Source organism: Brachycentrus maculatus, unplaced genomic scaffold (genome assembly GCF_059751285.1).
Source record: "Brachycentrus maculatus isolate JH-2025_06_01 unplaced genomic scaffold, ASM5975128v1 h1tg000166l, whole genome shotgun sequence".
Classification (NCBI taxonomy): domain Eukaryota; kingdom Metazoa; phylum Arthropoda; class Insecta; order Trichoptera; family Brachycentridae; genus Brachycentrus; species Brachycentrus maculatus.
This window is the reverse complement of record NW_028280919.1, coordinates 312,119-328,304: the sequence shown is the minus strand read 5'-3', so window position 1 is coordinate 328,304 and position 16,186 is coordinate 312,119. Positions and strand designations below refer to the sequence as shown.

Sequence of the window (16,186 nt, the reverse complement as noted above, 5' to 3'; positions counted from 1 at the left end):
TATATATATATATATGTATATATATATATATATATATATATATGTATATATATATATATATATATATATATATATATATATATATATATATATATATATATATAAATAAATATATATATATATATATATATATATATATATATATATATATATATATATATATATATATATATATATATATATATATATATATATATATATATATATATATATATATATTTAATACGATGGAGAGTGACATTCATTCTAATGTACATAAACATAGAAACACATGTCTTTATTATAAATGCCTATACCAAAATCTACAGCGCAAATTTTCTGAGAAATATGCGTAAAAATGCAAAATTAAAATTACAAAATGTTTTAAAAACGTCACAAATAAACCCGTTCCCGCAGTAAAATTTCATTTGAATATTTATTTCCTTGCCATGTTGACGCAATTCGACGGCTCACATTCTGAACCTTCGTTCGTCACCGCGTCGACAAGAAACCTATCTTTCAAACAGGTAGGTACATACTTATAAAGATGATAACAAAAACGTTATCGAGCTGATACGATAAAAAATACGGCTGGATATATTATATAGGTGACAAAATATTATCTTCTCAGTGCGGCAGGTTGTTTAGGGGCCTTCGCAACCAGTTGGCTCGTGTTTCTAGTGAAATGGTGATTTTGGACTTAAACAAGAGCTACTAATATTTATATGAATATGTCGGGAGATCTGCGAACACGGAATACCGAGCAAAAACGTAAGCTTTCAATTAAGTTCAATTAATTTCAAGTATATAGAGTAAGATCTAATAAATTCCCCAGTTTAATGTCTACAGGCATGTGTGTGTGCATTTTTCTATAATGAGTAATTAATTATTATGTCAAATTGATAAAAATCATGACAGGGGCGGATTTCACTTGTGGATCACCCTTTTAAAAAATTATCTTCACGACCTTCTTCAAACCCTCATCCGCATCCGATGGTGCATAGGGCACTGCATCATATAAACGCAGTATTATCTTGATCGTTAACCATGAAGGAAAGGTGATTAGCCTTCCGCTTCAGGTACCAGTATCGGGTAATATTGAATAAATATTAGAGTGAAAAATCATTTATAAATAATTTTTTTGAAAATTTATGTATGTAAAAAAAACTCCAATTCTCCAATTATTTAAGGGTGAAATTACCTAAATCTCAATAAAAGTTCATCTTTGATATATAAACATAACTTTTCAATGCCAAAATGTAATACCAAACAATTCTAACAGAACTTCAAATATTTGGAAACTAAGTACTTTAACAACCTTTCTACAGATATAAAAAAATGAAGACTTCAAATTGCTAAAAAATAAATTAAATGAATTTTATAAATGTAAATGTAAAACAAGAGTAAGTCCTTCTCCAAGCACAAGAGCTCGGTCTCATTTTTGAAGAGAACTGCGTTCTTAATTTAGATTGTTAGAACTGTTAAATTAGATTAGTTTAATTGTTAGAAATTTAATTAAATTGTTAAAAACATTGTAACCGTATTCAATAAATAATAAATAAAAAAATATACAAATTGAATAAAATTCAACGATTCGCTGACTTTGGAAACAGTAACCGTAGCTTGGTATCCAATTAAAAAGACCTCGTTTTATGTTTATGATACATTTAATAACGAGAAGTTAAATATTTGAAAAAAAAATTGACTTCTTAACAAAGATGAAGAAAAATATGGAAGGCTGGGTATTTTCAGGGTTTAAGCTGGTTAAGTGATCACTGTACACACATGTAACATTATTATATACAAAATATTGAAACAAAAAATAGAGGGGTGGATTTGCCATTCATGAGTTATTGTATCAAGATTTTTTTATTAATATATAAAAACAACATATCGCTCACTCCTTAGAACAACGTCATATATCGAAAATCGTCAATTTTCAGTTGTGCATGTTTTCGGGATTCCAATAAAATGTACTATACCCCAGCGAGAGCGGCATATTTTTAACTTAATATTTACCCGCTACAGGGCAGAAAGTGTTGTTTTTTGCATTTTGAAGAAAAGGTATAAATGTATAATTATTTTTTTTAATAAACTAAATATTTTTCAAATGGAGAAAAAACATTCAGGTTTTACCTAAAAAGATCTGTTGCACAATAAAAAGTTCAAAAAGTGGCTTGATATTTATTTTAAGTACATTTCGTTATATTTTTAAACTTTAAAAACGATCTCCTGAAAAATCTTTTTTTTTATGCATGACGTTGTTGAAAGGAGTGAGCGATGTATGGTAGGATAAAATTGTTCAAATATGGTAAATATGACGTCATGCCCAACATGCCCCGTCCTCCCCTACGTGTCTGTTATAATACGTTATATTAACACACGTGCGTTAGGCTTATCTGGGTCAAGTAAATATTTTACTTTCCTTTTTTTCCTTTTCAATACGTCTGTAATACTATGTCATACCATAATTATAATTACGGACATTAATAACTCATAAATAATGTCTTCATTTGACTTTACCTAAACATAACAGTATAATTTCTGTTTGTTGACCGTATTCGACGAATTCATTTAAATTTTTTTTCAAAACATAATACAAAACGAAAAATAAGAATTTAACTTTTGTTCTGGCATTTCTTGGTGACTAAGTTTTGATGACATTTCTAAAAAAAGATATGCGGCTCCTCGCGCAGGCGGTCGCGTACTGATTTGCATATTTGCGAGTACACCCTTAAAGGATGCATTTGATCAGAGGATAGCGTTTCTTTAGGTTAAAATTAATCGTAGAAGGCATTTACAGAATACGACCATAGAATTTTATATGTGTAACTTTATATTGTAACTGTAAACATTTTGCCTTTAGACGAATTTCCATTTTAAGGCGTATTCTTTATAGGCGTATGTTATGTTGAATGTAAAATCCAGAGCAATTAATAATTTTTAACTAAAAAAAACTACATCCTTCTCAAAATTCTCTTACGATCTATAGCAGAAAAAGATGTCGTATCTACGAAAAAGTTTAGGTACTTTTTAAAATATAAAATTATCTATATTTTATTCATCTTCGAGATACCAAAATGATTTTACAATACCAAAATGCAATGCCAAACTATCTCGACAGAACTTTAATTATTTGGGAACCAAATACTTCAATAAACTTCTTACAGATATAAAAATAATTGAAGAAATTGAAATTCTAAAAAATAAATTATGTGACTTATATACATGTTAATCGAAGAAAAAAAAAGAAAAAAAATAAATAATAATAAATCAATTATATCAACCACAAGCATAAACAATAAATAATAAGTGTAATTCCCTCTCCAAGCACAAGAGCTTAGTCTCTTTATCGAGAACAGCGTAATTATTTTTTTAGATTGTAAAGCTCATATGTCTAGAATATGAATTAAATTATATTTAAAAAAACTGTTCAAACTACACATTAAATAAATCAAATTTGATTCTACACTGATATTTCTTGAAAAAACTCTTTTTTATAACAATACAGTCATTTTAGGTTTGCAATTATTTATTATATCCTGGAATATGACAAATAAGTAATATTTTTCATTTTATGTATTAATTTTAAATCAAAGACAGATTTTTTGAGTCTACTAAGTTGTATTTTATTAACAAAAAACACATAAAAAATTATATTGTGACAATTGTTTCGCCTTGTTAGGGCATTATATTGTCATAATATAATTTTTTATGTGTTTTTTGTTAATAAAATACAACTTAGTAGACTCAAAAAATCTGTGTTTGATTTAAAATTAATGCATAAATTAAAATGGAGTTCTACAAATTAAACGCCAAGTCAACAAATAATATTTTTCAGATGGAAATGGACACATTCCCGGAAAGGTGGCCGATACTAAAGTTACAGTCGGATCAATAGTACAGGAAGTCATTATTGGAACCATAACCACAGCGATCACAATATTTACAGTCAAATACACATTAGTATGGTAAGTAAAAATTATTAAAAATTTATAATTAAAATAAACCTCTATTTTAAAATCACTTTAAATATTTTGTTATAACTTAATTGTAATATCTACCGGTTTCGAAGCTAACCGCTTCTTTTTCTAGACTGATTAATACTTTTCATATTTTGCTTCAGCTTCGAAACTAGTACAAAGTATAATTAAGTTATAATAACAAAGTGATTTTAAAACGATGTTATATTCTAAATATCAAACGAAAAATCACGAAATTGCTTCAAATATAAGTTATATTAAAAATTTGTTTAAATTAAAAAAAAAAAAACGTTTTCGTCATAATATCGAATCGTTTCATTATAAGCTACTAAATATTTTACCCTGAATATTCGGTTCGAACCCATGGTGAGGTAACATGGAGGTAGAAAAAATATAAACCAATGAAAACAGAATAAAAAAATCCTTACTTAAAATTCATATAATTTTGGAAATCTTAATTTTGTTTTTGGCAGCTGAAAACTCATTGGTATTCGTTTGCCACATTATTACCGTGTACCCAAATAACATGTATACACTTACATCATTGGTGTGGCGTTCCATTATCTCTGCCTACCGATTATGCACCATTATGCACCATGTCACCACATCACGGATAGATCTAAGAAAATGTAAATATAAAATATTTGTAAAAGACCAATTTGAGATTATTAATGTAAACAAGACTAGTTTCGAGAACATCTATAGTTCTCGAAATTAGTCGTTTTTACATTATGAAAACTAATAAAATGGTCAGTAACAAGTTATGTATTTTGATATTTAAATCATCGTGTTATTCTACAAAGTTAATGCCAAATCCATAAATACTATCAGAGAAACTCAAGTTATTCATACGCTAATAATATTTACACATGGTAATATACATTTGTTTAAACTCTCACGCAAAAATGTTTATATATTTTTTAAGTATTTTGTACAATTATAGCATCATTGAAATCATAATACCGTAATATTATACGAAAGATTAACATAAGGACTACAAAATATTTGAATAGAATATCACCAACGTTTTATGAAAATGACTCTTCATTAAATGATCATTTCAACATTTAAATTCATGCCTTGAATTAAATCCGTTTGATCTTAGATTACCATACGGGTGCAATAAAAAAATGAATTTATAATAATCAATGTAACGAAGACCTAAGGTTATGAAAATAAATTAGCATTAAAACATAGAAATTAAAATTGTGGAATAAATAATGACAAAGTTTTTATTACAACATTTTAAGTGTGTCCAAATACTTGTTCACAAAATCTGGATTATCTCCAATTACAGGAGTTATTTTCATTTAAATTTTTGACATCTCATCAAAGATGAAGAAGGATATGGAAGTCTGGGCATTTACGGGGCTGACGACGTTCTAGTGATTCAAGAACAATGATTCAAAATTGGTTTTTATATATAGAACTTCCAAGAATTTGAGTAGTGTTGTTGTCAATAATGGGTAGAATTGGTGAATGTTACACGTGTGTAAAGTGATCACTTAAACCAGCCTATGACGGTCGTCAGCCCCGTAAATGCCCAGACTTCTATATCCTTCTTCATTTTTGATGAGATGTCAAAAAATAAAAAGTTTTTTGAGCTAAAATTAAGTTTTATTAATATTTTATAATTTGGGGGGTAAAAATATAACTTGTAATTTTTTAAATGGCCAATTTAAAGAACAATGCTTTAAGGATACAGGACAACATAACAAATGATACTTCTTGTTAATTCCCTGTAAATCAAATCGAGGTCATGGTAGAGAAAGTTCGAAGTTGGAGAATGAAAAAACAATATAACATTGAACGACTAGTAGATAATATACTAATAGATATCGCTCACTCCTTTCGACAACGTCATATATCAAAAAACTTGATATTTCAGGAGATCGTTTTTAAAGTTTAAAAATATAATAAACTGTATTGAAAATTGAACTTTTTATTGTGCAACATATATTTTTAGGTAAAACCTGAATGTTTTTTCTCCATATTACAAATAGTTATAGAAACGCAATTTCAAGATATGTATTTTTCACATTCTTTCACATACAGGGTGACAGAATACCAGGCGACTATGAAATAACAGTTAAATAAAAGTTTTCGATATTTTTGGATTATAACGTATATAAATATAAATTAACTGAATAATCATCTGCCGTTTCCCCGCAGGGGTAGGCAGAGAGAGAATAGAAAGCTATATCAATCTGTCTTTGCATTCAGTCTTCGCTCATTCCACATCCATGCATCTCCTGTATTAAAATTTGAGTAGCGTGGATATCAATCATGGGTGGGATTGGTGAATTTTACATGTGTGTAAAGGTGATCACTTAACCAATCCTATGACGGCCGTAAGCCTTGGAAATGCCCAAACTTCCATATTTTTTTCATGTTTGTTGATATGTCAAAAAATGAAGAAATCATTTTCTTGTATTCCCTACCATTGTCATATATCGCTCACTCCTTTCAAGAACGTCATAAATTAAAAATCGTAAATTTTCAGTTGTCCATGTTTTCGGAATGCCCAGAAAATGTACTTTATCCCAGCAAAAGCGACATATTTTTAACTTAATATTTACCCGTTACAGGGCAGAAAATGTTGTTTTTGCATTTTGAAGAAAAAGTATTGTTTAATTATTTTTTTAAAATAAACTCAATATTTTTCAAATGGAGAAAAAACCTTCAGGTTTTACCTAAAAAGATCTGTTGCACAGTAAAAAGTTTCATAAGTGGCTTGATATTTATTTGTAATACATTGTATTGTATTTTTAAACTTTAAAAACGTTCTCCTGAAAAATCAAGTGTTTTAATTTATGACAGTGAGGAATATACAAAGTGACAGTGAGGAATATTAAAAGGAGCGAGCGATATACAAAGTTACATATAAGTGTTGATCCCACACAGACTGATATGAATAATCATATAATAATCATAATAACTTGAAATACGTTTGATGTATGTAAATTTTAAAATTATTTTCCTCGATCGTAAATATTTTATGTTGATAGTTTGGCTCCACCACATTTTTTTGTTGCTTCGTTTAAAGTTAGAATATGAATAATTATTTCATATTAAACATGTGTTACTGTTCATAACAAAATTGTTTAAAAAATATATGGCCATTCGGCACTTACGCGTTGTTTGATCATTAACGCCCAGCATTCGTTAAGTCGCAACTTAGTTTTTCTAAATCTAGGTAACATTTTACGCAATTGATTTTTTTTCTTAAAACACCGTTTTTACATTGAAAAAATAAGTATTTTTTAAATAATTATATGTTTTTGAAAAGAAAAGAGTTATTGAAAGGTAAAGAGTTAATTTTTTTTCTATATATGTAAGTATATTCTAAAAAAATTACATACATTCATTAAAAAAATCGGAACCAGACAGTTAAACAGACATTGCTCACTCCTTTCATCAACGTCATTTATCAAAAAACTTGATTTTTCAGTAGATCGTTTTTAAAGTTTAAAAATATAATCAAATGTATTAAAAATAAATATCAAGACAGTTATTGAACTTTTTGCTGTGCAACAGATCTTTCTTTGTAAAACCTGAATGCTTTTTCTCCATTTGAAAAATATTTAGTATTTAAAAAAAAATATAATTAAACAATACCTTTTCTTCAAAATGCAAAAACAGCGCTTTCTAACCTATAGCGGGTAAATATTAAGATTAAAATATGACGCTTTTGCTGGGATATAGTACATTTTTTGGGCATTCCCAAAACATGCAGAACTAAAAATTAACTATTTTTGAAATATGACGTTGTTGAAAGGAGTGAGCGACATCTCCGGTGGAATGAATGCGACTTAACGAATACTGGGCCTTAAAAGCATGTTTTATTTTGAAATTAAACCAGTTTCAAATCCATTTTCATAATGATTGTTACAGGATACTTCAAAACTTCGCGGGTGTATCGGAAAACTATTTCCAGAATCAATGGGAAAAACTCTTATCAACAATTGGTATAATTTTTAATTTCATAAATTAATATAATTTAATTAATATATATATAAAGAAGGATGAAAGTAGACTGAATGCAGTCGAAATGCGATCTCTCAGAAGAATGTGTAACAAAACGATGTATGATAGATGTGCGAATAGTGAAATAAGGAAGGAATGCAAAGCTGAGATAAGCATTATCGATAAAATTAAGAAAGGTGTGTTGAGATGGTTTGGACAAGTAGAACGAATGAGTGAGGAAAGAACGGTAAAACAAATTTATGAGGCGAATGTTAGCGGGAAAAGAAGCAGAGGAAGACCGAGAAAAACATGGCACGATCAGGTATGCCAAATACTTGAAAGTGGTCAGGTTAGGAGTCGTAACAATCGGCGGGTATGTATGAGGAGATGCATGAACGTGGAAGAGGCGAAGAATGTTTGCAAGGACAGAGTGGTGTGGCGCTCTATTCTCTCTGCCTACCCCTGCGGGGAAGCGGCGTGATGGTTAGTTAGTTAGTTAATTAATATAGCAAGTTTTATTTGTAATCGTTAAGGGGATGCTTTTCAGTACATATTTCCTGAAATGAAACTGTAAGGAACCATTTTAATTATTCTACATAGTTAGGGGGTAATCGCAAATATAGAATTTAGTACATGAGGAAACACGCGTGTCTCCGCACTCACACACAATTTTTAAATAATTAATATCGGAATTAGTTTTTTTCGAATAAATAATGAAAATCAATTATTTTAATTATTAATTAACTCCTTACCTTTCAATAACCCTTTTTTTAAACCATATATTTATTTCGAAGAAAATTTTATTAGTTCAATACAAAAAATGATGGTTTAAGCAACAACAACAAAAAACAGCTACGTGACATATTACCTGGGCGTAAAGAAAATTTAATTGCGGGCCATCAATTATCCCGCCTTAGTGACAATTCAAACAAAGCACAATAGTTACATAAAAATCAGAATCTCAAAAACAAATCGATTTAAAAAAATTACAAAAAACTATAAAAAGGCATAGCCGGGTAAAATCACTTGTTTCATAAATATATTGACATTAATAAGTTAAAAATTTACTTGTTTTCCAAGTATTGTAAGTTCTATCATATAATATGGAACTTTCAATATTATGCAATACAGTTGTACAACCTGCTTCAATTATAAGAGCTGCTCATAAATGGATTATGGAGGTGAGAAACTGATCGCATCATTTGGCCATGTTTTATTTGATTGCATGACATGAACAATTTAATTTTCATACAATTTTATAAAACGTGCCCTCGACACAGGAAAACCCAGCGAGGGCATATATATTGTAATTTGTTACAATATGTAGGTATATACGAAAAAAAATACATGCCTTCATTACATTGCTGAAAAATGCAATACGTTCCTCTTACTTTGAATTTTTTACTAGCTTTAAATGATGTGGATATTTTTATTGTTTTGTTTAATTTTTTAAAGAAAAAAAAAATTGAGTCAAATAAATGTTATTCATATTTCCACAAGCTTCGAATAACCATTTTAATTGATGTAGTCTTTGTATGTGTAAATATACGACCCACATTTCATAGGTACGTACAGGGTAACAATATTTTTTCTGTCCATATTCTAAGATGATTTAATTAATGTAGATCGAAAAGATTAATGCAGATTTTAGTTAATTATTGTCAAAGATTTTTTTCTCCTAGTTCATCCTTTTATTATTATTATTTAAATTACAATTTATTTGGTTTTAAGAGCCAAAATCACTCGCAAACGAGTGGAGGCTTATAAAAATTAAATTAAAATTTAAAAAAAGTGTACCTTTATTTTTCAGGTGACCATCCGCTGACTTTAACTGTGATAATGCCAAATATTCTCTTACTAACATTATACTGGATACTGGGTGGTGCGTTCACTATCATGTCTTACACAAATAAACCTGAGTTCTTCAGGAAGTACAAAGTACAGCCGGGTACAAATGAGCCATTGGAAGATGTCAGATTAAAACACGTAAGTTTCAATAACAACCCCAATATATGCTTTCGAATTTAAATAAGAAGAAAATCTAATGAGTGCTTTAAAAAACAATATTGAACAAGATATGAATTTTTGACATGTCGTTTTTAAGACCCAACTACGCATATATTTCATTTTCTAAATTTACATTTTGTCCACCTCCGAGGTGTAATGGTTAGCGTGTTTAGCTACCGTGCTGGAGGTATCGGGTTCGATTTCCAGGGGGAGGGGTGATTTTTTTTAGTGATTTCCACTTTCTAATATTTATTTATTACTATCCTGAATTGAGCCGTTCGCCTTTTTTTAGTTTATACATTAGTTTATGCATTTTGTTTATACATTGTATAAATTTATTATAAATTTATTGCGTAACAAAAACTGTAACGTTTTTTTCTTTTTCCTAATACGTACTCAAATATACTTATTTGCTAAATATTTTCCTCTCATTTATCAAGTATATTTTATTTAAAAAATGCTTTTTTTTATTTATTATATAATAAAACAACAAGTATTTAGTTTTTTCAACTTTTATCTTACAATATTTCATCAAACTACATAATATTTGGATTGACTCATTCTGGAAAAATTATATCAAGTATATCGAGAAATATATATTAAAATAGGAATATAAAGCAATTGTTAGGTAAAAAGAACGATGAAAGCAAACTTATACAATATAATAATAAAAATGATATTTTATTCAAAACAGGGTTAGAATTTAAAACAAAATAATCGAATAAGATTATGTAATTAAAAGGTATTTTTCGTGGCGTAGTTGGGTAGATTCCCGCCAACTGCAAAATTAATTCAAGAAATATTTATTTTCTGGTTGTTTGGTCTGGGTGTTTGTAATGTATCTTTTACATCTACCTTCCCTATACTTACTTTCTTACCTGCAGACAAGCCTCTAAAATAGAGGCTTTGCGGGTTATTGCTTTAAAAAAACTGGAATAGTTAAAATTAAAAACATAAATAGAATGTAAACTTTAGTTACCGATAGTATACCAAGAAGCAAATATGACCGAGAAATAGTAAAAAATAAAATAAAACTGGCATTTCACCCAAAATTGCTTCTTATATTTTAGTTTCATAGAGTTTATTTATTGACTTGGCGTTTAATTTGTAGAACTCCATTTTAATTTATGTATTAATTTTAAATCAAACACAGATTTTTTGAGTCTACTAAGTTGTATTTTATTAACAAAAAACACATAAAAAATTATATTGTGACAATTTTTTCGCCTTGTTACGGCATTATCAAACGAATGTCACATTCGTTTGATAATTCCCTAACAAGGCGAAACAATTGTCACAATATAATTTTTTATGTGTTTTTTGTTAATAAAATACAACTTAGTAGACTCAAAAAATCTGTGTTTGATTTAAAATTAATACATAAATTCATAGAGTTTCATAGTTTCAATTTCTTTTACTGTTGCTTTCTTGATGCATAATTATGAAAAATTGATTTGTTGATTTCCTTTCAGGCTATATTAATAAACTTGATGAACCAAGGGGTGTCCGTTGCGGTTAGCTACTTGCTTTATATTTACAAATTCCAAAGTGAGACCAAAATTACTGAATACAGATCGCAATACAGAACGCTGCCACCATTTCACACAGTGTTCCTTCATGTATTGGCGTGCGCCCAATTGCAAGAAATCACCTTTTACTATACTCACAGGTATTTTATTACTTTATAACTAATATCGGTTGAAAAACCCTTAACTAGAGTAGTTTGGAAGTCATCAAAAGGGATCTACATCCAGCAGTGGAGAGACGGCTGATAAAGAAGAAGAAAGATATATCAAGATTTGATTGATAATTCAGCATTGATGAAAAATAATATTATGAAGGAAAAATTGAATTCTAAGAATTTATAAGGTTTAAAGATTAGCCGGTTTAAGTAATCACTTTATATTTGAGTCGCTTAGGCTCACAGAAATATGTAGTATGATATCGAACTATTTTCGTAAAAAAATGCATTAAAATGTGGAGAATACCCAGAATAAGATTTGGACACATTAAAAATGTTGTGAATAAAATATCTGCTCAAATTAATAGCTGCATAAAAAATGTATACTTATAACGTTTTCAGGCGTTTCCTAGTATATTGTAAATTTTGTTGTCTATTTATTTATTTATTTACGGTTCACAAACAATGAAAAACATATTACAATAAACGAAATACAGTGCAAATAGTTTTGATATTTTTCATCAATTAGATGGGAACACAACAAGCTTACAGAAACAATAAAGGTGCAGGTTAAACACATATATACAGAATAGAAATTTGGTTGTAAAAAAAGCGTAATAACAATTAAAAGTAATGAAGTAAGAAAAATAAAAATAAAAATTAGAAGTAGAAATTAAAAGTGAAATTAAACTACGCTACATAAGGTACAACATTCAAGACTCCACCAGATTGGTGAAATCAATTTGAAATTGATTTCACCAATCCGGTAATAGTCCTCTTGTATTTCTCCGTGCCATCATTAAATATGTCGATGGTCACATTATCAGTATTTTCTAAATTATTATACAATCTTAGCATCCTAGAAATGGAGTTAAAGTGTGCCATATTATTGTTATATACTGGGAGAGAAAATGTGTTGTGCCTCCTTAATCGCCGAGAGGGAACATTCATTGCTATCTTCTCGACACAAAATGCTGAATCAATGTTACCATGGATTATATTATAAAGATACATTAAGTCTGCAATTTGTCTCCTGATTTCCAATTTATCAATATTGAAATATTCTAGGCATGTTATGTTATGTTGATACTTTGTGGCATTCTTAAAATGTGAGATCTAGGGGTTCCTCTTAGTACCACATCTCTCAGTCCCTTTTGTGTACGCCAATAATCTATTAAGCCTCTACTTTATCCAGGCTTCCCCACCACAAGAGCACCACATCTTCAGTCCCTTTTGTCCAAGCCAATAATATACTAACTCATTGTTGTTGGGCGGTTATTTCATCAACTCCGAGCCTAATTAGTATATTAATCAGGGTCGTATACTGATCACAAGTAACCGCAAATTCAATTCCGATTTGTACAATGTTTGTTAGCTTCTCGTCCTCTCCCAAAAGTAAGCAAAAATAACGCTTATAAGCGTCTCCCGCTCTGTACCAACAGTAAGTAAAATACCGTTTAAAGCGTTTCCCGCAAAACAACGTGTTAGGCTACTGCTTTGTTCAGGCTTTTTCAGCGTAAGAGTACTAGCACCACATCTCCAGTACATTTGTCCACGCCAATAATCTATCAAGCTCCTGCTGTTTCCCAGGCTTCTCCACCACAAGAGCATCTACAAGTACATCCATAAGACACACCACGAGTGGACGGCTCCCATCGCCATCGTGTCCAACTACTGCCACCCCGTCGAGCACGTGTTCTCCAACCTGCTGCCCGTGCTGACCGGCATCTACCTCCTGGACGTACACCCCGTGACGGCCTGCGCTTGGATTCTCCCCGCCATCAGCGTGTCGCTCTGCGACCACTCCGGCTACCACATGCCCTTCGGGCCGAGCCCGGAGTATCACGACTTTCACCATTTGAAGTAAGTTTCCGTCAATATATGGTAACAACATTGAGATTAGTTTAATGTCAATATGGACGAACGAAAAGCGCTCGTTTGCCGTGGAGGCCTATTTTTTCTTGGGCCGTTCCGTCTTCGCAACTCAGCGTGCATTCGAGAAACAATTCAATATAGCGACTGCAGGTCTTCTGCCTGGTCGTTAATCGATTTGTGTGGGTGAACACACTCAGAGATATTGGTAGTGTAAAGAAAAAATATAATGAACCTTCCCAAACCATCAGGACGCCTGGAAACGTCAACTGTCAAAAACGTCATCGCCACATCAATTTATTTGAGTTTTTTATACCCAGACTGGAAGAAATGGATGTAGGGGATGTGTAGTTCCAACAAGATGGGACCACGGCTCACACGGCATGAATTTCCATTATTTTTTCGCGGGAACACTTTCCCGAACGAAGATTTCATTAAAAATTTCATTAAGGCCTTACTCGCAAAAATAAAATTCATTAAGCATACGGCTGCGTTGAGAGCTGGACGTCAGGTCACGCCCATTTTTTAAAAAATAATATAAATTATATTTTTTTTTGTTTTTTTTTTAGAATATATACTGAATATCATTTTATATTCTTAACTCCTTATCTTTCAATAACTCTTTTCTTCTCAAAACAATATATTAATTTCAAAGAAAAACTTATTTCTTCAATCCAAAAACGGCGTTTTGAGAAAAAAATAATAGTTTTAATTAAAAAATAAATGTCAAATGTTACCTGGGTTTAAAGAAAATTAATTTTTGATATTGAATACTGGGCCTTCAATTTTGGCATTATTGACATAGGCCTCAATTGATTTGACAAAACGGCTAGCCAAATTCAATTAAATATCTTGGTTGCTTAGGAATCTAGTTACTTAAAAATCTTAAATCAATCTCCTTAAGTTATTCAGCATTTGCTTTCATATTTGACAATATCTTGTGTTTCCTTCTTTTACCAAATCCATGCTTCACTTCCACACATTTGGGTTGGAACCAGCACTCCGTTATGTACAAAGTAAGTTAAAATAAGTTGTATATTTTTTTTCAGATTCACAGACTGCTTTGGGAGAAATGGCATATTGGACAGACTACATAAAACTGACGAAGCTTTTCTACGTTCTAAATCAGCCCCCAGAAACGTCGCCTTGACGGGACTGGCTTCAGCTAGGGAGCTGTATCCTGAAGGATAAATACAATCCTACTGCGTCATCATAACCTGTAATTTGGTATTTGATATTTCCTCAACAAGTGATGTGGAGTAACTTATTTTATTTTAATACAAATATTTTATCAATTTATTATAATTTTTAATTTAAATTTTACTTGGTAAACACTTTTTACTATAAGAGATTGCAAAAGATTAGTACGGTTTATTCTTTTTTTCTTCTTGGTGTAGGCTTTGTGGCCTGTTTTTAAGAGGGATTAGTGTCTCCTGCGATGTCGATTCTTAGCTGTCAATCTAATATCTTTGGTGTTCTGCCTGGTCGTGTAATGCAATGTGGGGGAGTCTGGATGGTTCCATTCTCCTCACGTGCGCATACCATTATCTTCTTTGTCGCCTTCCCCACCTAATTACATCCTCGATCTCGCATATTTCTCTTATCCTTGTGTTCATTATTTTCTTAGACTCTTGCCAGATACGCCCCTAAGAGTCTTCATTTCAGGTTTACTCTTAATGTCTAAAATCTATTAAAATTTTAGCAGCATCTTCACGGGTGTACTTTTAAAATATATTTGTAACACGTGTTTCGATGCATTCATAATCATTTTCAAACACCGTATGATACGGGATGCTTCAAAACAGGTGTCACAATGGATTTTAAGAAATTTCATAAACCCAATATTCATTATTTCGTCCCAAGGGCACATCTCTAAAATATGGACTAAGCTTTATGTACGGTTAATGATAACGATACGGACTGCATCGAAATACGTGTTACAATAGGTTTTTAGAAATAGTGGTATTTCCCAAGTAAAATTTAAATTGAAAATGAAATATTATCACAAAGCGACTGCCGGAACAATTTAAACGAAAATTTACTTTCAGTTATTATATCAGACACTGGATTATTCATCATACGGATGATGCATTAATATCATAGGTGTCTTGAAATGAAACATTTATCGTTTTTTTTTTGAAAGATAGAATTCTGAGCATCCTTGGGCACGACCTGGCAAACGCTGGATTAAGTGATCACTTTATGAACATTATTAAATTTTTGAACAGCCATATTAAGTAATTTTTGGAACTTGTATATATGCAATGGTCTTGGATACCTTTCAAATGTGGGGAATAATTCAATTGATTTGGATGTATGGCTGATTGTGGTACCAAATATTTGTGAAGTATGTATATTTATATATATATATATATATATATATATATATATATATATATATATATATATATATATATACACTCACACATACACAGTGATAGTATAATACTTGAATCCACTATAGAAAATCAACATACAATTAAAGTTATATAATTAAAAATATATTTACACCGATATTAGTGAAAATGCAATATTTAATACACACGTATTATTTACTAAGTTTAGCAAGTAACGTATGTAAGAAAATACGAACTGTGATTGTGAATAAGTTCATTAAATTTTATATTTATAAAAATTAACAATTTTCGAATATCTCGGCTAGAAATATTATAAATACAGAACACATTTTGCAGGAAAC

The 16,186-nt window shown here is 30.2% G+C and overlaps 1 protein-coding gene across 3 annotated transcripts; it reads left to right on the top strand.

Annotated features, from left to right (window-relative positions):
- The first annotated feature begins 435 nt into the window (after positions 1 to 435).
- On the top strand, positions 436 to 15,830 carry LOC148308402 (fatty acid hydroxylase domain-containing protein 2-like). Of its 3 annotated transcripts, none has more exons than XM_088261746.1 (7): positions 436 to 506; positions 3,821 to 3,950; positions 7,857 to 7,930; positions 9,739 to 9,914; positions 11,408 to 11,604; positions 13,207 to 13,479; positions 14,538 to 15,830. In XM_088261746.1, the coding sequence occupies exons 4-7, from the start codon at positions 9,768 to 9,770 to the stop codon at positions 14,677 to 14,679; spliced, it is 759 nt and encodes a 252-aa protein (XP_088117872.1). In that variant the 5' UTR covers positions 436 to 506; positions 3,821 to 3,950; positions 7,857 to 7,930; positions 9,739 to 9,767; the 3' UTR covers positions 14,680 to 15,830. The 3 variants fall into 3 exon arrangements, with proteins under 3 accessions (XP_088117872.1, XP_088117871.1, XP_088117873.1); XM_088261745.1 differs by lacking the exon at positions 436 to 506 and adding an exon at positions 541 to 750; XM_088261747.1 differs by lacking the exons at positions 436 to 506; positions 7,857 to 7,930 and adding an exon at positions 547 to 750.
- The last annotated feature ends 356 nt before the right edge of the window (positions 15,831 to 16,186 follow it).

Bases quoted from the DNA above. Each gene is read 5' to 3' on its own strand.
- LOC148308402 (XM_088261745.1), top strand. From the start codon at position 705: ATGAATATGTCGGGAGATCTGCGAACACGGAATACCGAGCAAAAAC. The intron at 7,931-9,738 runs GTATAATTTTTA...TTTATTTTTCAG, and splicing joins AAAACTCTTATCAACAATTG to GTGACCATCCGCTGACTTTA. The intron at 13,480-14,537 runs GTAAGTTTCCGT...ATTTTTTTTCAG, and splicing joins CACGACTTTCACCATTTGAA to ATTCACAGACTGCTTTGGGA.